At 35.1% G+C, this 27,206-nt stretch overlaps 1 protein-coding gene and 1 pseudogene across 1 annotated transcript; both read left to right on the top strand.

Moving 5' to 3' along the window:
- Nucleotides 1-15,460: 15,460 nt before the first annotated feature.
- Nucleotides 15,461-19,466, top strand: LOC142639075 (disease resistance protein At4g27190-like; annotated as a pseudogene).
- A 1,193-nt stretch (nucleotides 19,467-20,659) lies between these two features.
- On the top strand, nucleotides 20,660-21,740 carry LOC142639481 (uncharacterized). Its single transcript, XM_075813649.1, has 3 exons — nucleotides 20,660-21,177; nucleotides 21,434-21,514; nucleotides 21,563-21,740. The coding sequence occupies exons 1-3, from the start codon at nucleotides 20,660-20,662 to the stop codon at nucleotides 21,738-21,740; spliced, it is 777 nt and encodes a 258-aa protein (XP_075669764.1).
- The last annotated feature ends 5,466 nt before the right edge of the window (nucleotides 21,741-27,206 follow it).

The following is a 27,206-nucleotide window of genomic DNA, read 5'->3' as shown; positions in this document are numbered from 1 at the left end:
TACGCTGTAAGTTGAAGACGTTGAATGATTTGAAGAGGAAAATAATGGACGAATTGAATTTGAACCCTGCTTGGTATGACATCAAGATTATTTATCGTTACCCACAAAAAGTCCTTCATGAACGGATAAATTACGGGTATATGGCGATCAAAGAAGACAAACATGTAAAGATGATGTTTAATAGGATCCAGAAAATGCCCTAAGTAAATGCTGCTAAGTTGTACGTAAGTTCGGAGCCGCTTGTAGAAGTTGATACTGAGGTAATGCAACAAACAACTACGTCTTTACAATTTACAGCCCTAGATGATGGATGCATTACAATGGGAGGGTATACAATAGGAGGTTAATACGCTCCCATCTCAAGATCATGTTGCCAATACTAGTGAAACCCTCCATCCTCAAGAGACACATTTAGAGGAGGAAGACGAAGACGAAGACGAAGATCATGCTGCGAATGATGGTGAAAATATTGATGATGTAGATGACTACAAAGAGAAGAATGAGCGAGGCGACTTTGAGAACGATGTGGATAACCATGAAGTCATTTGATATGCATGAAATATATACAATAAAGTACCATCAAATTTGCATAGTTAACTTTATTTTTATATTATTTTGTGACTAATTATATATTATATTTGTTTTGTGGAAAATAAAGGCTATTCACAATTGAGAAGCTGAACAAGTCACAAATTGAATGCTAGATGGGTCATGCCGATTATAAAGCTAATTCAAGAGAAGAGAGCTTGCCATGAAGTAAAGATTCAGCCCAAGTAAACATCCAGCCCAGGCGTGAATTCAAAAGAAGACCAAAAGCAAAGAAAGAAAAATAAGAAGAAGCCGAGATGCATTCCAACGTGTATGAAGTTTGCAAGGAAAGAAACTCTAAAAGCAAGCACAAGTGTCACAAAAGAAAAACACAACCAACGTGGTGGGCTTTAGAGTCCAAATTTGTTAATTGTTGGTGGGCCTCTATTTCTTATTGAAACACAAACACTCTTGGGCTGGTCTTTGGTTTTGGCTGGGCACAACTTGAAGTGTAGCGTGTGGCTTACAATCCTAGTCTCACTCGTATTAGAAATTTTTATTGAGTCAGGCGGCTTCTCTTTGAAGTGTGTGTCTTTGTGTGCTATAAATATAGAACAAAACAGAAAAATAAGGGGGCTAGGGCTCGAACTGAAGTGCAGGCAACAGCACACAATTCCTTTATGCTTTTTCTCTAGCACTGTAACTATTTCTTTCTCTATTTTATTTGTTTAGTTTAATATTTAGTATTTTATTTTAATTACTATGAGTAGCTAAATTTATAATTAGGGTTGAGAATGAAATCTTGTTAAGGATTATCAGTAATATTTATGTGATTTGATTTTTCCCACAATAGTTGTTCTTTAATGATTTAAATTGTTCCTGCTTTATATCAATTGACTGATATGAGATTCTAGATATGAGTTCAATCATGTTTTTCTCATAATTTAGGATTTGTCTTAATTAATTGAATGCTTGGTTTTTTAATTCTTGATTATAAAATTGGATATCGCTTGTGATTTATCAGTTAATGGATACAATTTATGATTTGATTTTTAGAATTGGATATATCTTGTGATTTGTTTGGCTACGGATACAATTGATGATTTGATTTTATACTTAAGAAGCGAAGAAGAACATGCTTTTGATTTTTTAAAATAAGGATTTTAATGAGAATATTTTCCATGATAGCAAGATTGATTTCTAGGTTATCATGCTGTGGTTGGGAAAAATCAATGATCATAATATATGCTGATATGAATTAATAAGGTGGATTCCAAAATCTTAATTCATTTCCCTTGATTATTTACATCTTTTTATTGCTTTATATCTTTTGCTTAGTTTAACTATTTGCTTAATTTTATTAGTTGCTTAGTTTATTTAATTTCAAAACAACCAATTTTTATTAAACTAGATTAGGATTAATTTGGTTAAGATTTAATTAATTTTCCTACATTCATACAAGTCCCTATGGGTTCGACCTCGTTCTTGTCAAACTATACTTCGGTACAGTTCATTCACTTGCGAGTATTTTAAAATTTTACAACATCGTTCCCAATTTTGAAGAGGAAAATATGGAGTACCATGATGAAGGTGATGTAGACAATGATATTGGCGTCCAGCATGATACAAATACGACCACTGGCTACAAACCTCCTGCCGACTCATTCTATGCAAATACTTGGGAAAATATGGTTGATCCTTCACGTCTTCAGATACCATTTGTTTCTACTTGGGAAGATGGGGTGCATTTTTGTAAAGAATTGACTTTTGCAAATAAAGAGGCAATGAAGCGTGCATTGATAATATACGCAGCAAATGATAATAGAAATTTTATAATTTAGAGGTTGACCAAAACTAAATTATGCGCCGCATGCGTTGACAACAACTGCAAGTGGTACGTTAGGGCATTCATGAAGGCTAAACTTAATGATCTGTGGATGGTCACGTCTATGTGAGTCCACACACTTTTATACCCTTTGGCCTGCGAAGAGACGGTAAAATGATGGATTCTAATTTTGTTGCATCAGAAATTGTGGGAAAATTGCGACAAAATCACACTGCTCGTATTGATGAGCTCTGGGACATCATACATACTAAGTATAAACATGAGCTTTCTTACTATAAAATATGAGATGCAAAACAAAAGGCAATTACTAAGATATTTTGGGATTGGGAGGAGTCTTACCAAAGGTTGTGAAAGTTATTGTTGGCATACTTGGATCAGGATTCGGGTACCTAGTACAACTATCACACCATACCTAGGCCATACGAAGGTATTGCGTTACTGCGCTATGTATATTGGGCATTCGCTCCATGCATTGCTACATTCCAATATTGCAGGTTAGTGATCAGTATTGATGGGACTCATTTGTATGGTAAATACAAAGGGGTATTGATGATTGCAATGGCAACCGATGCTAACCAAAAGGTTTTGCCTCTCACCTTTGCTGTTGTGGACAAGGAGTCAGAGCCTAGTTGGGGGTGCTTGTTAGAGTGTCTCAGGACTTCGATAGAGCATGTCATACCTGATGAGGGCATTTGCATTATTTCTAACCGACATAAAGGTATCAAATGCGCCATTCGAGAATGGCCTAGAGGTCAGGACGGAACAGAACATGTATTTCACCAATATCAATTTGATAAGTAGAGGAAGATATCTATTTGTTGAATATATATAAACTTGCCTTTTTGGAATCCAAATGAAAATTGACACGACTTGGGGATGCATAAACTGTTTTAACAACCTGCAGAGATGTCTCAGGCCATGCTACATGATTAGATTACTATTTTAATATATATCTACATACAATATCTAAGAGTTTGCAAGAGATAGTAGTTGAGCTACCATGATCTCAAGAATAAATATTAAATTTGAAAAAATAATCTTGGCATAGTAGCTTTTAGGTTTTTCATGAGAGAGATCTTAAATTCCTAGATCAGGGAAGCCAGACCCAATTTGTACCTTTACTAAAGGCCCCAGCCAACCCTGGGCTGATGATGTGAAGATATATGCACTCTGCACATCTTAATCAAAACACGACACACGCCTTCTAGAAAGGAACTGGATTGGCCAACTCGGGAAAATTCATGAAAGGCAAAACAGATGCAAAAATGAGCATGAACATCAACTTCATACAGACATTTCAGTGCATAATCATCTTAGTTTTATCCACTTCAAGTTTAGATGACAACAACAGAAATTCATTATTTATCTTCTCAGCAACAAATCAAAGTAGATGGTACTTCTCTTGACGAGAAAATTGACTTCAGTGGTTAAGAAGAATTCTCAATATTGAAAACATACTGAACAGGGTGGCCAAATATAAAAGAAGATAATAATAATAGGATACAAAATATATCCTATTAACAACTAACTAAAGTGATATATGTTACACTAATTAAGGCTATGGATACCTTATATATAGGTGACAATGGTTTGTCTTGCCCAGATTGATGATTCCGAAGGTCCTCATGACTGGAAAAAAACATGTTTTAGATTCTACCATAATGAAGCTATCATGCAGGACAGAAGGAAATAAGAATCCTTAGCAGCAAGGTCCTAAAACACACATCTATAAACAAATTGCCATTTCTTTCTTGCTAATATATGTTATTCTTGGTACATTTCTTTCTAATATATCAGGATTTTTTTTTTTCAGTGTCAGGTGCTCTGAAAGGAATGGACAAATAAATTTTGGTATGAAAACAACTAACATATGAAACTTGAAATTCATATGGTAGGAAGCTGCAACTTTATTCTATAAGTGAAAACTATGATAAATACAAGTTAAAATCTCTTAATAACAAATGTGCATGTGGTTTTGACGAGCAATACAAACTCATTAAAATAGGAATAATCCTAGAAAATTAGAAATTAGCAAAAAACATTTTCATTTCCCCAAGAAATTAAGTTTACCAATTACCAATGATTAATCAACAAAAACAACAACAAAGCCTTAACCACAAACAAATGCTAACAAACATAAGACAACTACATATCTATGCCCAAGAAAATAAAGACTGAAGACGATTTGCAATCGCCTTGGCCAAAAAGGTACCAAATTCGTCCAGCTTCTTTTTCAGTGGTGTCGCTTCCTGCAAACAATTATAGATATCAACAACTAGAATGTAAATACTGCACATTGTAAAAAGTACAATTATATTATCTTCCTGGTAAGAATGCAGTAATATCATTACCCACCGAACAATAGGAAAATCAAATGTAATGCACAAAAATTACTTATCAACCTAAGGCCTATATGACAAGGTCTCCCAACTGACCAAGGTACCAATTCAAATGTCAATGGCTACTTCACAATTCACAATTCCTTTTTTGTTTTTGTTTTTGTTTTTGTTTTATATATATAACAAAGGTAGGACTAGTGCCCACAGGGAGTAGAACCCAAACTGATCCATGTGGGGGGAGCTACCATCCTGACTAGAGGTCGGGTCACAATTCACATTTCCAAAAAGCCACAAATAGAGATAGCTCATATTTATCCCAAGACAGATGCCTTTTTTTAATAGAATTTTTTGATTGATTGTTACACACAACAATAGGTATTGAACTCACTTTCTCACCCTTCACCCATTCTTAGGGGAGGAAGAAGTGTCATTTGAGCCAAAGCTCATTGGCCAAACAACAGAATTTTATCTATGTCCAAATTAAATTAATTTGCTGGAAGTTTTCTGTTATTGGCCTTAACTTGTACAGTACCAATTTACTGACTAGGAAATAGCTAATAGCCGTATCTATAAGGGTCACAACTTCACACCTCTGCGGTAAATTGGCAATAAATAAATGGCAAATAGATTGCTATTGGCAATTGACATTTCTCAACATGCAACATTACATAAGAACTAAAAAGAATAATTAATCAATGTGCAAACAAAAGACATGGGCAACGGACATCTTTCTAGATACAAATTACAGTCCAAAGATGAAGATGCACAATGCTTACATCTTCTGTTTGCAACATCGAATCACGAATGCTACCCATCGCAGTGTTGGAACCAACTCCCACCACAACAACTCTTGCTTACCAGCAACAACAACTGTACCCTGGCTATCAAAATATGCTAGAACTTGTTTATTGCCAATAAAGTTTTACATATTCATACAAAGCTTTGAAGAGAGTGCAACAGCAGGGAAAAAAAGTTTCCAATAATTATAACAACAGGGGAGGGGGAATTTGAACCCTGGACATGTTATCAGAAACAACATAAGTGCCAATTGAGAGAACCCTAGGAAAAGGAAAAGAAAATCCTTGAATTCTCTCTATGTTATTAGATTTAAGCAAACCAATTAAATATTTTGCACAATCATGTCCTCAACTTTAGGCACATAACCAAGTACCAATGAAGGCAATAATTAGGAAAAAGAAAAAGAAAAAAGAAATGTAAAGACTTGCACAAATTACAACAAGGGGGAATATGGTACAAAATCATTGAATGCTTCAAAGCAAAAGCCATATAGGAGTGCAGAATTGAAATTTTAAACTGAAGCAAGTTTATATAATAAGCTTTTAAGCACCAAGTGATAAACTTGAAGAGCTTCCATCTTTAAGTTGTCAACAGTAAGATAAGTGCACCACCTTATTGACAAACACAAATTAAGGATCACGTGAAACCACATATCCTTGTTTGAGTGTCTACCTCCAGCTAATGTCCTTATTTGTATCATTCACCTAGTTCCAATAATGTACGTTAAAACCATATTGAAAACAAAAATAATATCATGAAGTATTCAACACTAGATTGAAATGTGAAAAGAGGAATACCACTGGGAATAAAGTGTGTTGTTTCACATTAAGCTTTGAGTTACCTTTTTTGAATCTTATGTCATCTTGTATAGTGAGGAGGAGGTCTTGCATGTCCTTCATCAGATGCCTCGGGCCCAACATTGTGTCCATGTTTGTGCCCCCTGTCCCACACAGAGGTGCCTTTGATATGCGTTTCGACCGACCTTCTACCACTGCAAGTAACCCAACAGTCTGCTCAGCCTGAACATAGGGTGGGTCGATGGCTAAAGAAAGGCCAATACACGTACTGTGGGAGGGTGGCTCCTGCTACATGTCGGGTGGGGTTGGATCAATACCCAAGTCAAAGGATGGAATGGGTGACAGCTGAGGAAATGACCGTGGGGTGGGTGGACGAATGTCAGACCCAGGACAAGGATGTAGGGTGGGTGGAAGGATGGTGGGGCAAGGAGATGGATGTGGGGTTGGTGAAGGGATGGTGGGGCTAGGGGATGGATGTGAGGTGGATGGAGAGGGATCAAAGGTAGGGACGACCCAAGGGGTAGCAACAGGCGGACGAGGGCGACATCAGGCCAAAGCTGTGCTCGTGCTTGGGCTCGCAAAAGTAGCTGCCTCCTCATTCAGGGCCTTAGGGAAAGGAGGTTGTACACATTCAATCGCATGCACTGCCATCAGCACCTCAGTAATGTCCTTGTGGTCCTCCATGCCCATTAGGTGACGCCTCAACAAACGAACGTATCCTTCAATCTGCACATGGAAAAACCACACATATTAGTAATGCAATACCAAATCAACAATGCCAATCGATAATAAAATAAATGTTGATTTTGAATTGGTTCTGCTAGTAATAATTGCAAATTATAGGGAGACCAATTGCTAAGCAGAAAATGTAGTAACATATATCATATTCTCTAAACAGTGGTTTCATGTTAAGAAGTACGGTAAGATGTAAAAGACATTAAGAAGTTACCAGCAAAGTCACTACAGCACCGGGCCTATCGATGAACCTCTGAGTTACCCTTTTGAACCAGTCGTGGTACTTGTGCTGTGTAGGCATATCACCAAGCACTACTTCACAACGCTGTTGAAGGCAATTACCCCACTCATCGATATGCACAGCATGTTTTCGCATCCAATCAACGCCGACCTTCCCCCTCAAATCAATGCCGTGAAGCACTATGTCAGTGTCAACATCGCGAGGAGTTTCTTGGATCATCCCAAATTGACGAACGACACGATCTGGTGTATGTTTTTCTATTAGGTGGAAACATACAAGAGGCACCGTTGTCGTCCACATAGCCCTCCTTACAATGCACCATAGCAGAAGGTCCTCTAACTCAGCTTCATATGGCTGCCACACCACCTACAATAGCCAAAAAAACAAGTACACAACACATTAGGCAACAATGTTTATATTTTAAAGCTCACCAAACCTATATCTTGTTCCTAAACATGTAAAAAAATGCATTTTCATACCTGGCCTGGCAACATTGAAGCTATTTGCTCGCGATACCTATCCCTGAAGATGTGGGCGGCCTATTTTTCTTGTTTGGGACCCACAACCACCTACAATCAAAAACAAGGGATCAATATCTAGAACTTTCCTACTAAGATAATTCCAATGTTAAAACTATAATGTAATCACATATAACTACTGAGATAATCTTATAGATATTTACTTAATTAATAATATCACTAGAATAAGAAACAGTCCTTATAAAAAACAAACCACATACAAGTCACATGACAGTCACAAAATTAGACTATATTAACGTAATCATATATATTGAACCTCTGTTTAAAAATTTTTTATGTTGACATAAAAAATTGCTAAAAGCCTTTAAAATAAATAAATTAAATCAAGTTACATGATTGTGGGCTTAGGTAATGATCACATATTGTATATGATGTGTATGAGGTAGAGACTTACTTCAGGAACAATGGACCAAGCACTAGAGGACCATAAGCACCCACTGGCGGGCCATGCTCAACTACCGGGCACAAATAGGGGAACCTGGCCCATGCCCAATACTAGACCAACAGTAAGCACCCACCAATCTAACTGGTGTCCTCGCTTGCCTTGCATAGCTCTCGGTACAACCATGCAAGGCAAGCACCTCCGAGACTGTACCTTTGTGGGTTGTGAAGGTCTTCCAACTGCTGCACCCACATTAGATGCACCCTATCGCCGGATTTGTCCATGAATATTGTGTCTCCCAGTAGCGCTAGGATGTAGCATCGTGCGTACTTATGCAGCTAATCCTCTTCAACATTAGGCGGCAATGGATTAGCAACTTGCTCCAAAAGCCGGTTGGTGAGAATCCTCTGGCCAGTAAGTTGCTTATGGTTGTCTTGATTTATAGGTTGAAAGCCAAGGAAGTCTTGGCACACATCCACCCAAGTTTTTTGCGTGCTCCTTGTTATAGCGTCACCATCAATAGGAAGCCCGAAAAGAACCTCCACATCCTGCAATGTGATGGTGACCTCACTATGTGGCATGTGGAAGGTGTGAGTCTCGGGCCGCCATCACTCCACTAAGGCTGTTATCAGGCCAAAGTCAATCTCTCTACTTGGGACCCAAAGGAGTCCCTCCAAACCAACTGCCTTAATAATGTTCCTAACTTGGTCCACCATTGGCTCTCAATTAGAGAACTCTGAACTATGGCTACGGTAGGTAACGGACCTCGGATCCTGCACAGAACAGAACCATGGATTAATATATGACAACAAATGCATGTACATTGTATGAATTAAATGCATGTACATTAGTGAAATCTTTGTTGTGTTTTACCTGCCCATTCCAAATAGTTTCGGACCGATGCTTGAGTTGTTGCGATAACACTGACCTGTCAATGGGTCCAGGCTGTGTATAGTCAATTTGCCCAGCATTTGCAGCAGTCATATTGTGCAAGAATGATAAGCAATTAGTTTGAGATATGAACACACAATATGCTTTTGGAACTAGGTATGAGTTAGAGCAACTAAAGCCAGTTTGTACAATGAGAATTCAGTAAAAGATGAAAGACTGAACCAAAAGAGGCCAATATGAATACAGAGCTTTTTAGACTTAGGATTTTATTTTTAAGGTAAAGTTTTGAAGCAAGAAAAAGAGAAGTAGTAGCAATCAACTGCAGCAGAGCCAAATTAGAATTAATAAACTGATATGCAAGCAGATTAATAAAATGTAGAGTGCAGGTTTTCTAAATTTTCATATTGATGTAATGCTTTCTATGGATATAATGCTTTCTATGGGTATTAGTCATCTCTTTATATGGATGTAATGCTTTCTATTCTATAGCGAAGAAGAACAGGTTTTCTAAATTTTTATAAATTATGAAACTTTGTTTGACGTGTGATGTCAAGGAAATCCTAAGTGCGATGCCTAGAATTTTACTGTTTTCCTTTTTTGTTTCTTAAATTCCCAGCTACTTATTAGCCTGGTCTACATAGTAAATGCTTCCATACTAGTATCAATTTTCAGTACAATACCCCTTCTATGAGTAACATGAGGGCATATGCCCTCCAAGCCAAGAAAGTACAGCCAGTCTTTATCATTGACCTCAAACTCTCTTACCCAACCAATTTCATAACTTGATGATCTAATCTAATATCATGCCTAATCATTACATAGCAAGAGCCATAATTTGACATTCTCTATCAAATAACTAACATACACTCTACTGCAAGTCTAAATTGCAGCCCCAGAGTTCACAATTGCTTTTTACAAGAGTTTGGAGAACTTTATATAAACAAAAACTTACGTAGAGCAGGCAATCAGCAAAAACAACCAAAAGTAATGGAAAGGGTAACCTATTCAACCAATTAATTAGGGGAGGATTGGTATGATATAAATGACAGAAGTAAACAAACAATAATTCAATATCAAATAAAATATCCCAACACAGTAAATGCAGGCAAGGTAAGAACTTAGCAAATAAAATCAAATAAAATAACACTACAGCAATATTACATTAATAAACACAATATCATTTCTGACATTATCAAATTTAGAAAGAAGAAAGTCATCAAACTTTCAGTAACATGGATCCAATTAAACACTAAATCATCAACTTTAACAAACCCTAACATCAATAATTTAATTTAATAAAGACCCAGTTAACAAACCCTAACATCATCACTACAGAACCATGCATCGTTCAAGATAGAAATTTGAAATTTGCCTAATATCAACCCACGAACAGAACAAAGCGCAAAACAAAACCAAAAAATAAAAATCAAACCCACAAACCAATTCAATCTCAAAAAACAATAAAGCTTTGATCTTTTTTAACAGTTCTATTAGAAATTCAATACAGAAACCAAAATAGAAAAAAACTTGGTGAAACCAAAGTTTCTTTGATTTTTCCCACTGTTTCTCGGCAACCAAACAGTGAACTTTGTACAAAGCAACTCACCTTTTTTTTTAGTTTTGAGAGACCGTGTAGACTGAAGGAACTCAAAGCTCTGTACACCCTGTTGTGGCTTTCTGAAATCTTTTGGCGAAGGCAATGAATGTGAAATAGTGGAGAGTGAGTGAGAGAACAGTGACTGAAAGAAGAGGGTGAGTGAGTGAGAGTGGAGAGGGTGAGTGAGTGAGAGAGGCTAAGGTTCAGTGTAAGAGTGAGAAGGAGAGTGAGAGCGTGAGAGTGTCTGCTCTGTATTAGAGAGAGGGTGAGTGAGAGTGGAGAGTGTCTGATCTATGTGAGAGGTGTTAATTTTCAAAAAAACCCCAACTTGAAATCGAGTCTTAGAGATTCGGTTTCCTATTTTCCACGTGGACCGACCACGTCAGAACTAGATGGCCACGTCACATAAATCGAGTCTTAGAGACTCTATTTCCAGGTGGACGCCACGTGGAAAATATGCCACATCAAACTGGAAAAACTGAGCCTCCAAGACTCGATTTATAAGGCCAAAATCGAGTCTGAAAGACTCGAGATGTTACTAAATAATATAGTTTGAGAATCAGGCCTATTAACTATATAGTTGGAAAGTTATGGTTAATTTCTCATTTTCGCCTTATTTGTAAGCTTAACGTGGTCCTTTAAGCCCTTTGTGTATCATATTAGTGCAAGTCTGTTAAGTGTTAACAAATCAATTTGATCTAAAATCTAGAAAGAAAGAAAAAATGAATAATTACAATAAACCCACATGTGGTATAACCCGTTTTCACTTTGCCTACCCGTGATTTAAAACTTTACACTTTGCCCACCCGATGTTAGTCCTGTTTGCCTTCCATAACCCACCTTTCCATTTGCCGTTAAAAAAACATATTTTTAGGCAAAAACAAATATAACAAGAATAAAAAAGATAGGGTTTAAAAAGATATTTCACTTTAAAAAGATATTTTTAAAGACAAAGCAAGAAAAAGCAAGAGCCCTCACGTCCCAGAAGAGCTATTCATGATCTTGCAAGAGATGCAGAAGAACTTGGTGTATTTTCAAAGCAAAGAACAGAAGCGAGAGGCCTTGAAATTGCTCAATCTTGAAAATGCCCACTCTCTGTTCGATGAATTTATTTAGAGAGCTTCCAAATGTGTTGTCCCTAATGACTCCAACACCATTCAAACCACTCCCACTTCTTCAATGCCTTCCACTTCTTCTGCGATGCTGACTACTTTATCATTGTCATCCTCATTGTCAAGGTCGGCCTTGTACTACTCCAAGAGAGAACCATTTTTCAAACACCTCTCAAGAAAAACTCTCAACCATTTTTCTCTCCAAGATCATCATCCAAAATACTGCATAGTAAAGGAAAGTTCCCACCCAGTTCCATTAGTCTACATCTCTTCATAGTACTACTCTTTCTCATACACGGAGAAATGTAACAAAGAAAATCTCAGGTTTGTCATTCTAATCTGGGTTTTGAATTACACTTTGAGCATTGATCTATTAGGTCCAGTAGTTGAGTTTGTGGCTTATACGTATAAAATGAATTTTGTTTTGAACCTTTTTTTTATTGAGAAACTTTATCAAACACCACAAAGACAGCAAACATTTCATGCTCGCAACAACCCAAAAAATTAGCAATTACAACCAAAAATTACATTACACAATTTTTTAATAGAAAACCGCAGCAATTATAACGACCCAAACTGTACAACCCAAAATCAGAGGACATCCTTAGTGAAATTGAAACTGGGTCTTTAATGGAGAAACAAATTGATACCATTTTGTTCAACGAGTTAACGTTGATTTGGTTCTTGAGTCTAAGAGAATCGTCTAGGTCCATTAACACGAGGAGATCTTTGATTTTTTATAGAAGCTTCCAGATCCGTTCGATTAAGTAACAATTGCTCGCAGCTTCAAACTTTCGATTTGTCCATGGTGTATACAGTTTGATTCTCGTCAATGGTGGTGGCAAGTGGCTGAGATGAGCGGTGAGAACTTGGGACTTTCAGTCATGAAGGCCTAATCTGACTCTTTAGAGAGAGAGGAAAAATAAATTGCGAGACAAAGAAATAGATAGTTCAACGAATTGCCTTTTTGGAGTTTCAATATCAGATGCAGAATGGGGGTTTTTGTGTTTCTAGGGCCCGTGAGGAAAAGTTTCAATGGTTCATGTTTTTAATCCGTGTTATGCTCTGATTTTTAATAAAATGATGTTTTTCTAACGTCAGAAGGTGAGTTGGGTAACAAAGAGAAAACGGATTGAAGCTTAGGTGAGCAAAGTGTAAATGTTTAAACCACAGGTAGGCAAAGTGAAAACGGGTCATACCACATATGGGTTTACTATAATTATCCCAAGAAAAAAAGTAAGCCCAAAAATAAGTAAAAAAAAATTTCATCTTAAACCTCAGTAAAAATTTGTTTAGATCTTAAGGCTATGTTTGGTAACAGTTTTTGTTTTCTATTTTCAAAAACTTGTTTTTGGGAATATAAAGAAAAAACAATTTTCTTGTATTTTTGAAATAAAAAATATATTTAGTTAGTTGAAATTAAAAAGATAGTTTTTTGAAGAAAAAAAATACTAAAATATGTTGTTATTAGAATTTGAACTCTAATACTAACTCATTAAATTAAACAAATTCATTAAATTAAATGTGTGTTTTCATTGACTTTTGAAAATTAAAAACTAAAAACAGCCTTTTACATGCTTTTGATTTCCTTTACAAATTAAGTTTTGAGAACAGTTTTTGTTTTCTATCCATTTTGGATTGCCAAACAAGTTTTTTTGTCTTAAAAATAAAAAAATTTATTTTTGGAAACAGAAAACAAGGAAAAAAAAATTCCAAAAACAGTTGTATTTGGAAACAACTAATGAATTAATGCATCCGTTAACTTTTAATTTAATGAAGTTAAAAACAGCTGTAGTTATTTTTTTCTTTTCACATGAAAAGTTTCTAAAAATGCTTCCTAAATTAATGTCATTAATGCATCCGATAACTTTTTATATTAACTAATAGATAAAATTATTCTAAGCAATAATAATTATAGTTCTCTTAGTAGCAATAATTAATATGTTTAATGCATTTAAAAACAATAGAAAAAAATGCAGAATCTTAACAAAATCTAGAGAGAAAAAAAAGTAGAAATTTGTTCATCTTATACCTCAGAAAATATCCGTTTAGATTTTAACAAATTTGAAATAAACTAAAGGTCCAGTTATAACAGGTGTCCTTCAAGCATTTGTTAATGAACATTTTAGAAAAATTGTAATACTAGTTTCATAAAAAATATAAAAAATGTTTGTTTCTTTTTTCTTTTCATATAAAAAATTTCTAAAAACATTTCCTAAGCAAATGGAAATGCCCTTAGTGCATCCATTAACTTTTACTATTAACTTATAGATAAAAATATTCTTAGCAGCAATAATTAAAGTTTACTTAACAACAATAATTAATTTGTTTATTACATTTGTAAGCGCACAATTACACCTGGACCCAAAGACAATTATGGGCTCAGACCCAATAAGCCTTAAACAATGAAATTTGTAGAGTGTAGGTTTGAAATCTAATTTAGAGGTACTGAGAACTTCATAACAGGCTAAGGAGTGAAGATACTTGTAAATAGTAGACGATAATTGCAAAGGGACCTCCTCGAACGTAACCCGAGGACCACTTCTGTATTATTTCTCTTTCTCTCTTAAAGGTTACAGTTCTTAATTTCTTTCTTGGTAACTGACCGATCTCCTTTTCTTTGGCCTTCATCCCCTTCAAATACTTCTTCCCTTGGTGCTTTATCCACGTGTTGCCCAAATCCTTCCTTGCCCAGAAGGTTCACTTCTACTGTTTAGGGGTCACTTCCCCATTAATGCGGCCTGGGGGGTGGGTGCAGGGTCTTTAATGTGGAGGTAGCAGCCTTTTCCTAAGATATTTTTCTACCACCGGCGCCTCTAGAGGGTACAGGGATCCCCCTTTAACCAACAGTCCTTCTAGAACTCTGCCTTAATCATTCTAGCGAGGCTCCAAGTCCTCCTGGGTCTATCCGAGGAGAAACTCATACTCGGATGTATCCTCGGACCCTCGGTGCATGGGCCGATTTGTAGTTTTAACAGGCTTTTTATCAAGAACAGGTTGGCCCTCCTTGTTAGAGCCCAAATGCCCAAAAATGCCTACTTGGGTCCCTTCACTCCCCACAACATTTATAAATAATAGTTTATTTTTTATTTGAGAAAAAATAATAGTTTATCTTTTAAGAAACAATAATTAGCATGTTCATTGTGTTAAGAAATAATATGTCAAATGAACTTATAGTTTATTTTTTATTCTCTTACTAGTACTATAAACAAATTTATAATAAGGAAATCATGTAGACCACAAAATCCAGCTTTTATTTATGGTTCATTTTCTTACTGACTCGTAGAAAAAAAAAATTCTAGACCTGAACCGTCACCACATTTACTGGGCCAGTACTGGCCAATTTCCAGGTGCAAGAATATATACATAATGCCAGATATGGGGAGAAAATTTGTTAACGAGCAAGGCTAGAGAAATAAACTTTTGTACAAACTTTTTCATAGTTTATTCGATTAGAAATTATGATTGGATCAATGTTACATTCTGGATCAACCACACCATTTATGATACTACGTACCAATGAAAATGTTATTTCAAAGAGACAAGGACTGGGAGAAAAAAAATGGATTATGGGACCCAAATATGGCCGCCCAGACCACCTTGGATAGGGAATTTGCTTGAAAATTTCCAAGCAATTCTTATAGTTTTACTCCACTGCTAAAGCAATCAATAATTGAGCCAGTAAATATGCTAGCTAATTCCCATTATCCCATAACTGAAAAGACACATTCAATGAAAGTCTCCAAAATGGTTTTTTTAGCTTTGATTCTTTAGATCATTTTGCTTTGCTGGGGAGGTTGTGAATTCTTTCTTGCTTCTCATATAGCACATATTCTACCATAAAAGTGGTGGTTTCTACTGTAGGTTCAGCAGTGGCTTAAACTGGGATGGCTTTTTGTGTGGATCTGTCTTCTTAAAAAAGCCGAAGCATCAGATCGAAGAAATGTACGCATCAGAGAAGAGGGGGAGGCAATAAGTGTGGTTTTCTACCAGCTTAAGTCTGACACAATCACAAATGCATTCTACCAGGGTATGAATTAATTTCTTAAATTTAATTCTAGTTTAGTTCTTATACACTTTGTCTTGTCCTTTATTGGGTTCATTTCATTAGAAATTAATATTGCAAAATGTTTATCACACACATTGTGTTCTATTTTGAAAGCACATTTTCAATTAAAATTGTGAAATCATGTTTTGAAAACACGATTTTACTATTTCACAATTATAACTAAAATCATATTTTGAAAATACAATTTCACACTGTGTTGTACAGTTATGTATAACTAGTTGTGTGTAACAATAATTAAGGTTTAATAATTTATTAGATCCTTTTGCGTACTGCAAGGCAGTGAAAACTTGTATCCTTGTGTTGTGCAGATCTTTGCCTGTTAATTATTTTAAGCTTCCAGTATCTCACATAGCAAAATCCTGGGATGGAAGTGTTGGCTGCGGCTGTTGGTGCACTAGTGGTAACACCTGCCAAGCTTCTTTGTAACTGTGTCTGTTCTAAGATCAATATGACAATCAATGTCCAATCAAATCTTGACGATATTGAGAAGGAGATGAAAAGCCTTACTGATCGTAGAAAGGAAATCATACATGAAACAGAGGCACCTAAGAAAGAAGGGAGCCAAATCAGAGCTCCAATCATAACTTGGCTTGAGGATGTCGAACAGCTTCAGCCTAGAGTCAATCGGATTCATGAAAATAAGCCTTCTACATGTTTCTTAAATTTCAGTAAGCGGTACAAAGGTAGCAGGGAAGTTGAGGAAATACTAGATAACATCAAAAGGCTTCTAGAAGCTGGAAAGTTTCCACAGGTCTGGTTTATCCTACTAGAATTCCCAGAACAGTGGAGCATATTCCTGGACCTTCAATTCAGGGTCAAACAACAGCATCAAAAGCTTTAGAAAAAACTATGAGGCTATTGTCTGACGATAGATTTCAGAGGATTGGTATTTGGGGACTGGGAGGAGTAGGCAAGCCTACTATGGTAAGAACTCTCAACAATGAGCTCCAGAGTACTTCAAGGAACATTTTTGGCATCATCATTTGGGTTACCATTTCCAAGAATTCAGACATGAAACAGTTACAAGCAAAAATAGCTCTGAGATTGAATTTGGAGATGAAAATGGAAGAAAGCATGGAGAGAATGGCCATTAGACTTCATCAAAGACTTATGAATGAGGAAAAATATCTACTCATTCTAGATGATGTTTGGCAGAAACTTGATTTGGACAGTTTGGGTGTTCCACAGCCTGATGTTCATAAAGGTTCTAAAATCATATTGACAACTCGGTTATGGAAGTTTGTAGAAAAATGATGACCGAAGTGGAAGTTAAAGTTGATGACTTAAATGATGAAGAAGCTTGGCAATTGTTCAGTCAAAAGGCAGGAAATGTGGCTCATTTGGAAGGAATTAAACCATTTGCAGAAGCAATTGCAAGAGAATGTTGCGGGTTACCTCTGGCCATCATCATAGTGGGAGCTGCTATGAGAAGAAAGACAAAGGTTGAGCTATGGGAAGATGCCTTAAAAGAGTTGCAAAGGTCAGTGCCTTCTGTAGAGGGCATTGAGGATGAGGTCTATAAGCCTTTGAAGTGGAGTTACGACTCATTACAAGGTAACAACACAAAATCTTGTTTCCTATACTGCTCTTTGTTTCCTGAGGACTTCTCAATTGAAGTCAGTGAACTAGTACTGCATTGGAGAGCAAAAGGTTTGATAGATGAACAGCAGAACTATGTGGATTCAGTCAATAGAGGAATGGCTTTAATTGAAAATCTAAAGGACTATTGTTTGTTGGAAGATGGTTCCAAAAAGGCACCATGAAGATGCATGACGTTGTTCGTGATGTTGCTATATGGATCACATCATCATCTGAGGATGGATGTAAATCCCTTGTTCGCTCAGAGTTTTGCTTGAGTGAGATTTCAGTTGGGGAGTTTTCAAATTCTCTCAAAAGAGTTTCTTTCATGAATAGCCATATAAATAGTCTACCTAATTGCTTGATACGATGTCCAGAGGTCTCAACACTGCTACTACAAGGTAGCTGCCCCTTTGAAGAAGTTCCTGAAAGATTCCTACTAGGATTTGAAACACTCAAGGTCTTGAATCTCAGTCGAACCAACATTCGGTCATTGCCTGACTCTATACTTCAACTTGGTAACCTCTGTGCTCTTTTTTTAAGGCATTGCAAATTTATTGAAGTAGAACCTCGACTGGGATTTCTCAGTAAACTTCAAATTCTTGATCTTTGTGGCACTAGTATTAGAAAATTGTCAGGAGAGATAGTATTATTGAGCAATTTAAGGCAACTAGACTTATCCTACACAAGAAAGCTAAAAACCATTCGTGCTGGAATTATATTTAGGTTGTCTTGTTTAGAGGTTCTAGATGTGACAAACAGCTCCTACCAGTTCCTTGTGAAGGGAAAGGAAGAAGGAGAGACAACTTTTGAAGAGCTCATACGTCTTGATGGATTACTTGTTTTATCCATCAAATTGAAGAGTATCCCATGGCTCAGCTCTGATGATCATTCCTGGATAAATAGATTAAGAAGATTTCAAATTTTAATTGGCCCAACCGCATATTCCTTCCTAACTACACATGACAAAAGTGTGGCTATAAGTAAAATTGATTCCACACAAGACTCAATTCTGCAATTATGGGATATATCAAATTCTCTAGTCTTAAAAAATTGTTCAAACCTAAATCTAATGCTTGACGACTTGGTCATTAATACTGTTGTTGGCTTTATTGGTTTAAAATCACTTACGATTGAAAGATGCACAATAACAAAGTCATGTCCAGTTAGAGGATTGGCTGCCTGCTGTGACCTACTACCAAATTTGGAGGAACTTACTCTTGGCCATTTGAATGGAATAAAAAGCATTTCAGAACTATTTGGACAGCTTGGGCTTAGATTTCTTAAACTAAAATCAATTGAAGTGAGGGACTCTTCTGAGATGAAATATCTTCTTTCCTGTGGTGACATCATTCAGACCCTGCCAAACCTAGAAGTAATCAAGGTAAGCTTCTGTTGGGTCTTAGAGGAGCTCTTTAATTATGATTCAGGACAGAATATGGCTCCAGATCCTGTGGTTCCGAAACTACGGACATTGCAATTGGAGGACCTTTCCAGTTTAAGAACTCTTGGCAGACATGAAGAGATATGGCCTTGTCTAGAGGAGGTTACCGTGTTCCAGTGCAATTGTCTAAGAAGGCTGCCTCTTACTATCCAAAATACAGGTACCATAAAAGAAATAAAAGGAGAATCAGAATGGTGGGATGCATTGCAGTGGGATGATGACAAAACCAAAATAAGTCTGCTGCCTCATTTCCATCCAGCTCTGCATTAGTGCTAGGAACTTGGTGGCTTTGATCTAAATAAAAGCTTTATCTCAAAGTGGACCTTCTAATTGTGTTTGTAAATTGAAAGATGACCCAAGAAGTGAAGAAAATTCAGTGTATCATAGGGATATATCACCCCCCCCCCCCCAACCCCCCCTCTGATATGTAATAAATCCCCGATGAGTGAGTTGACAGTCTGTTCCTTATCTTAGTGTGAGAATACTAATAAGCTTGAGAGTTTGTTCATTATTGGGTGTGAAAATATCAATGGTTGTATTGAAAATTTGGAATTCTTGAGTGACTTTTGAGCTGGGTGTAATGAGTTTTAGAGTTGTTAAAGTGTTAAAATTTGTGATATATATATAGTTGATTATGGATTTTGGTTGGTAATGGATTATGTTAGAACCTCGATGTATATTTCAATTTCTTGTTTGAATTGATATGCTTACATAATAAGAAAATTAGTACAATTTACATTCCATAATATATATCAAATTTTCAGAATGAAGGAAAATTACAAATAAATTGTACGTTTCCTTCTAGACAGCTAGTTAAAAGCACCATCCTTTGAGCACCACACTTCTTTAACTTTTATCCTTTCCGTGGTTTCTTCTTTGTTATTCAAAGATGATTCATGCAGATAATTAATCTCCTTGCCAATGTTAAAAATTATCTGACTTCTTTGGTTACAATCTTAAAAAGATTCAGATAGGCAATTGATGTATATTATTTCTTAAAATTTTTCATTTGCTGCATATTTTCTAGTATTTATCTGGGTGCAGAGGTCCTATTTTTAAAGTTCTATAATAATCCTCCGGTTCGTGTAAATGTGTAGCCTATGCTTTCCATCTCTTTGTCTAAATATAAATTACATCTTGAAGCAATATAGAAGAGGTCCTAGTTGCAAGGAATTAGGTGATCTTCAGCAAAAATAGGACACTTCTATAAGTAGAAGAGCTTTTTAACTAATTCTTTCATGTTCTTAGTACAAGTGATTCATGACCATATTATCAAGTTGTCTATGCAAATAAGCAGTACCAAGTTACAAGCCTAGACAGCTTTCCTAGGGAAAGACTCTAGATCTAATTATGATTAAAATGCGGTTTATATTTAAGAAGAAATTGTTGCACTCATAGCTGGAGTCCACTGTTTCACTAGAAACCTGACTATGACAGAAGACCTTTGCAGAATAATATAAGACACAGGTTTCAGACTAATCCTAGTGGGGTAAGTGACAAAATCCCAATGTGCAAATACCTGTAATTCACTAGTTCTAGAGCTAGACGTATTTAGATCCTATGCCTGGGTTTCAGGTATTTTCTTGATTTTAATATAGCATTGTTATCTAAGCTGGCCTGGTGGATTTTGAATGACAAAGATAACCAGTGAACTCAAGTTCTAAAAGCAAAATACAGGGTAAGAAGAAATTGGCTTTGGGGCGTCTTGGTCATGGAAGAGCTTAGGGACTGCTAAAGCTACACTCATAGCTTGAGCTTCCAAGATGATACATTGTTGGGAGAATACCCTAATATGGGAGGATCTGTGGGTCCCGGATCTACCAAATTTCAAACCAGTGTCTAAGTCACATGATAACAGAAACTCTTGTCTAGTAGTATCTCAATTACTTAGGCAAGATAAACTTGGTTGGGATGAAGAGAAGCTAAATTCCTTATTTGATGAGCTATCAGCTAAGGCCATCCAAAGGCTTCCAGTAAGACCAAGAGAGCTACTTGATACTTGGTATTGGGCCAACACTCCAAATGGTAAACATTCAGTCAAAACAGTGTACTGGAACAGAATTGAGCATATAGGAAGAAATTGGACAAGTGATTCAAAAGCTTCCAAAATACACGACAGGTTCAATATTTTACTATGGAAAGTTGCCGTAAATATATTGCCAACAAAGGATAAAATTCAAAGCTTCATGCCTGATATTGACATAACATGTCCTCTCTGTGGAGTTACAAATGAAACTCCATTGCACTTGTTTGTCCAATGCCAATTTGCAAAAGCCATCTGGTTTGGTAACAACTGGAGCATAAGACCAGATCAGTGGAATTTAAGCTCCACTGCTCGTCTAGTGGACTTAATAATGACCCCACACCACACCCCCCCCCCCCCTCCCCCCCGAGTTGGTCGTTATCCCCCAAGAAAAAGTTGCTCTACAAGTCTTTGGGGCCTTGGCCATAAACCAAATTTGGAGATCCAGAAATGCTGTAATCTTTGAAGGAGCAAAGATTGATATGAAGATAATCTAAACTCAACTTTTGTGCAGGTTTGAGGAGCACTTGGCCTCTAGAAATCTAGTCATTACCAGGGAGCACACAGTGAGAAATGAAAGATGGATCAGGCCAGAGTAAGGAGTCATCAAAATAAATTGTAATGCTGCATTCAATCAAAACAGGTCTTATGTGGCTATTGTGGCCAGAGATTGGAGAGTGACATGTGTTTTTGCTATGTCCAAAAGGGTGGAAACCATTATCCCACTTCAAGCCGAAGCTGAAGCCATCAATTGGGCAACTCAACAAGCCTTGAAGTTGGACGCCAAAGTGGGAAGTGATGCTAAAGTTTGTGGAAAGTGATGCCAAAGTTTTTGTAAAGGTCATTCAAAAGCAAAGCAGAGAGGATCCATAGAGAATTGCAGTTCTAATTGCTCATACAATTAGGCTAGTGCATCTTTCAAAAAATACACATCTTAACTATGTTCCAAGATAAGCAAATGGTGCAGCCCACTGCTTAGCAACCTGGTCTTTATCGAACAAGCTGACTGATTCGTTTGTTTTTGGCTCTGCCCATCAAGTTTTCACAAATGTAGTTATAGCTAAGCAGGTTTAGTTGGAAATTAAGTGAAGTTTGTTCAGTTTTTGTTTCAATAAAATCTTCTTGATTTTTATCACCCAAAAAAAAAAAAAAAGAACAAAATATATGGACTGTAATTTTTTACAATGGCTCTTGAAGTTGGCACGAGCCAAGTTATGTCAATTCAAGTTTATTTTGTAACAAAGCGATTAGGGTTTCCCATGCCAACTAAAATTAGAATTTAGTATTCTAATATGAGCAAAGTATTGTACACCTATCAAAGGGAGATTATTTTGATGAATACGTTCCAATTCAAATTGTATCTGTGGTCTAGTGCTAATTCTTGTCCATCATAGGTGCTAACTCTTAGTGATTTTTTTTCACTTGGGTATACTCCAATCAAGCCTAAATGCTAACTCCTATGTCCTATCATTTATTTTCCTACTGTTTAATTTTATTGTTGAATTGTTCTAGTTTTTCTTGCGCGATTGCGTCAAATAATATGTTCTATTGACAAGGACACATTGGAATCCACCAAAAAAGGAAAAGAATAAAACCTCTTTAAATTTTATTTTGCAATAATATGAATACACATGGGGCTAAGACCTCATATATATAGCAAAGAAATCCTAATTAGTGGCAGATTCAGGAATTTTTTCAAGGGATCATTAAGAAACTTAAATTAAACAAAATTTAATAAAAAGATAACTTAAATATATCAAATTATCAACACAAACAAAAGAAACACGCAAATATATAAAGTTTTACAATTTCCTTCAATGAGTTTTTATATTTTGAAATCATTACAAGATAGTTCGTTAGCAGTTGTCATTATTTATAGTCAATGTGGGTAAGTAAAATCATTTTATTTTGTTAATTTTGTATAACAATTTTGTTTTTATGGAATTGTCATTATCTTGGCATTGTATTAAATTGATCCACACATTATGCTCATCCATACATAAATAATATATCAAGTGTCTACTTAACCAATCAAATGTTTATCACTAACTTTACTATTTTTTTTTTCTTGAATCACTACTTTTAACAAAAAGTTATTATAAAATGACAATACACACATGTGAAACAAACCATCTGTATTTCCTAATTATTAAATTTTATTATATTTATGCTATACATTTACACATCACAATTCACACAAATATTATTATAATAAAAAAGATAACACACAATTGGTATCAAGCACACACTCACACACACATAATATAAATTAATAACAAAGTGAGTTGTTCACAACTATTAGCTAGGGAATCCTAGAAAACACCCTTCATTCATGTCAAGTAGACAGGGCAAAATAGGTCAAAATTTGCTAACCCGACCCGAACTTGCCAGTTTTGACCAGTTTGAACCCAAATTTTTAGGCCTAAATAAAAAAACGGGCCAACCAGCGGCCCACCCATTTATTTGCAAGCCAACCTGACCCGGCCCTTTTTTTTTTATAAAAAAATTGTTTTTACTAAAAAATATTTTGACTACATGCCAAGGTGCTAGGTGCTAGGTGCATAGATATAAAGGCAAAAAGTATTGCACTTACACTACTCAGCCATTTAGTAGCCATCAATCAATCAATCAATATATATATAAAAGTAAGGGTGTCAATGTTCAACCCAACCCGCAAACACGACACGAACCCGACACGAGTTTTTGCGGGCTAGGGTTGTGCCTTAATGGATTTGGGTCATAAACGAGTTGACCCAAAAGTAACATGATAAGAAACGTGTCATAAGCGAGTCAACCCGCATAACCTACAATAAACACGTTTGACACGTCAATTTATTTGTGTCAACCTGAAATGACCCACTTAACACAACCTATTTAATTTGTATAACAAATAAATATTCATTTTATTTCGATTTGTCAAATACTTTTTATATCTGACGTATATTTTAAATTAAAAAAGAAAAGTGAGTAATTACAAAAACTTACAAGGGATATAATTGGAAATTGAAACATTACAAACCTTAGATCTCTAAACCCTGCAAACCCTAAATCTCTAAACCTTCTTATAAATATCTTCTTCTTTTTTCAGCCGTACTACTCACTCTACTATCTTATAGTCTCATACCCAATTCTCAAACTCAAAGTCTCAAACCGGTTATTGCTCTCTCTCTCTATGGATGATAATCGTAGTCATAGTCAGATTAGTCTACTGTTTGCTCCAATTCTTTCAATATTGATATTTAGCATTTGGCAAGTTCTAAGGATATTATATTTTTGTTGAACTATGTTATTTACGTTAAACTATGTTATTTACATTAAACTATGTTATTTTGAATTTGGGTTGAAGTGTATGCACTTCTTTTAGAGTGTAAAGAACTTATTTCTAGATGAATTTTATAATTTTATGGATCTATATTATTTTGAATGTGGGTTGAAGACTTGAAGTGTATGCACTACTTTTGAGATGTAAAAAAAAAAAAATTATTTCTAGATGAATGTTATATTAAATATTATAGTTGAAATGGATTGTGTTACATTCGTGTCAACTCAACATGACTCGTTTATTAAACGTGTCAAATGGGTTGGGTCAAGTTAACCCGCCTTATTAACAGGTCGGGTTATGGTTGAAGGATCATGACACGATTATTAAATGAGTCGGGTTAAGGTTGAGCCATTTAGTCAAATACCCCTACCTCAACACGACACGAAGCCGACATGCTAACTCAAATTGACACTCCTATATAAAAGCAGAGATCTCATGCAGAAGTGCATGAGGTCTTGCCATATAGCACTCTAATTTTGCATTTAGCCATTTTTACCTTTTTTTATTAAGTTTTTTTTTACTGTTACCCAATAAATCATTATAACTTATTTTTACTGTTATATAAAATATGGGCTGCTCTTAACAATTAGACCAAATGTTATTCTCTACAAAATGGACTACATTTTAAATAAAGACCAAACTTTATGAAAAGCCAAAGCTTAATTATTACCTTACATATTATGACCCAAGTCTGACCCTTCCCACGTGTTAATCAAAGCCAAAACTCTTACCCATTTACAAATTTTCTTCCTCCTCCCCCACATATAGATGATAATTCTAGAAAATTTCATCCTCATGAAATCATGTCTTTCTTTTTTTCTCAATATCAATTCAATACGCTTTTGTCTATTAATAATGTTCTATATAATTTATGCAGGAAAATTCTCTTTGTCATCGACCAATGCAACAAAAATATATATAAATCTTGATATTCCTGAGGTTGCTGAAATAATCAACAATTGCATATTTCTAAAATTTCTAATAACAAAAAAAGTCTAATAAATAGCATATATTATCTCACAAAATGTCATTTATATGATATTTTCTTTTTAGAAAATTCAATGATATGAATGGTAAAAATATGATCCTATAAGAACAATAAGCAACACTAATACAAGATTCAAATTGAAGTTTCTGATGCAACTGACAAAACAACTTTTGAGATATTTGATTAAGATGCTGAGAAAATCCTAAATAAGTCTGCAAAAAATCTTGTTAAAAAATAAACTAAGGTACAACTTATTTAAATTATTAAATTATTGTAAAACTATTGATCATAATATATATTAAAATCCTCATATGTAGATTGATATTGGAGAAGGAACCCCACATGATTTGAAGAAAATTTTAGAAAAAAGAAAATTGCATTTTCCTACTTCATTTGAATGAATTCAATCTAAAGGACGGTTTTGAAAATGACACAGTTCCTAAGATTTTTTATATACCTTCAAATGACAAAAAGGTATGGAAGAAAAAAAAATTGTACACAATCTAATATGCTATATTAACTCTTTTGCTATACTAGTCCTTAATTAACAAAAAAGAATTTACAAAAAACTGTCATATTACTGAATTTAATATGAATGCAAATACCTATGAAAAATCTTAGCGACAAAAAATCCACAACTCCAAACTTTGTAAGATCCACTCAAGAGTCTTTCAGTGCCAATTTATTAGTGATTAACACAAATAATGCAACAAAAGGAAAAAGTGATGAAAGCTAATTGAACAAATAAGAACGGACCAAACTTTAAACATTGAAAATAAAGAAACATATAATAATAACATACCTCTTAACAAGCTTTACAAGCGTTACCATACTATAGTAACAAAGCATTGAAGAAACAAACAAACAAAAATCGTAATGAAGCTCTTTATTACATCACATGAGAAAGATCAATAACTTGAAATGAATTAATATGTTTTTATCAACTTTTATTATACAAAATCACTGCAAAGTTTTTTTTTTTTTTTAAGCTCACTATTTGAACTCATTACTAACAAAGTTTTATAACAAACATACTATAATATATGTATAACATTCTCCCCAAAAAAAAATTACATAAAACACTATAATATTACCCGTGCATCGCACAAGCAACTTAGTAGTTAGAAGCAATGGCCATGCCCCTATTTACTTTTATTTTTTTAAAGTTAATTGAAAAGAAAAAAATACAAAAGGCAAAAGCATTTACAACTATACTCCTACACTACTAAACATGTAACACTACGTTAAATACTAAGTAGTATAGGGAAATAAATAAATTAAAAAAAAAAAAAGGCAAAAGCATTTACAACTACATGTCTATAATACTAAACGTCTAACACTAAATTAAATACTAAGTAGTAGAGGTGCTTGCTCACCCCCAAGTGCAAGAAATCATAGCAATATAATTCTCGGAGTACCGAGGTCGAACCACAAGGAGCAAGGTAAATTCAAAGACAATATAATTAAATAACAATTTGAGTGAATAAGAAAAGTACTTTTGCTTGGTGATTGTTAACAAGAATAATAATAAAAACCGATTTAAATCAATAATATAAATATCAAGGCATCAAGGTGTTTCTCTATATCGATATGAAATTCTTTGTGACCTAAGAAAATATAAATTTCATAATTGATTGTTCTTATACAATTAAAAACTCATGATTCGGTTGAATTGAGACAATTCAAGAACGCATGATAACCTCAATTAATAATGCAGTTAGAAAAGTTTTCAAAAAAACTCATTCACTTTAAAACCTAATTTCTATTTGAAACTATTAGAAATTCATCTAAACAATAAGAAAACATGATTGAACTTATTGAAAGCATGAAAGAACTAATACATCAAAAGAAATCTCATTGAACAATCAAATATGTCATTGATAAAATCCTAGAAAGAATCACATTGAATATTCATACCGTATAGAAGAAACATAACCCCTAACCCTAACAAATAGTTTAGGTTGCCATTAGAGAGAG

Source organism: Castanea sativa, chromosome 6 (genome assembly GCF_040712315.1).
Source record: "Castanea sativa cultivar Marrone di Chiusa Pesio chromosome 6, ASM4071231v1".
Lineage (NCBI taxonomy): Eukaryota > Viridiplantae > Streptophyta > Magnoliopsida > Fagales > Fagaceae > Castanea > Castanea sativa.
This window is presented reverse-complemented; position numbering and strand designations above follow the sequence as displayed.

What these genes read in the sequence shown, in the direction of transcription:
- LOC142639481 (XM_075813649.1), top strand. Translation starts at nt 20,660, where the DNA reads ATGATACATTGTTGGGAGAATACCCTAATATGGGAGGATCTGTGGGTC. An exon ending in CAATTTGCAAAAGCCATCTG is followed by an intron (nt 21,178 to 21,433) that starts GTTTGGTAACAA and finishes ACTTTTGTGCAG; the next exon opens with GTTTGAGGAGCACTTGGCCT. An exon ending in GAAAGATGGATCAGGCCAGA is followed by an intron (nt 21,515 to 21,562) that starts GTAAGGAGTCAT and finishes CAATCAAAACAG; the next exon opens with GTCTTATGTGGCTATTGTGG.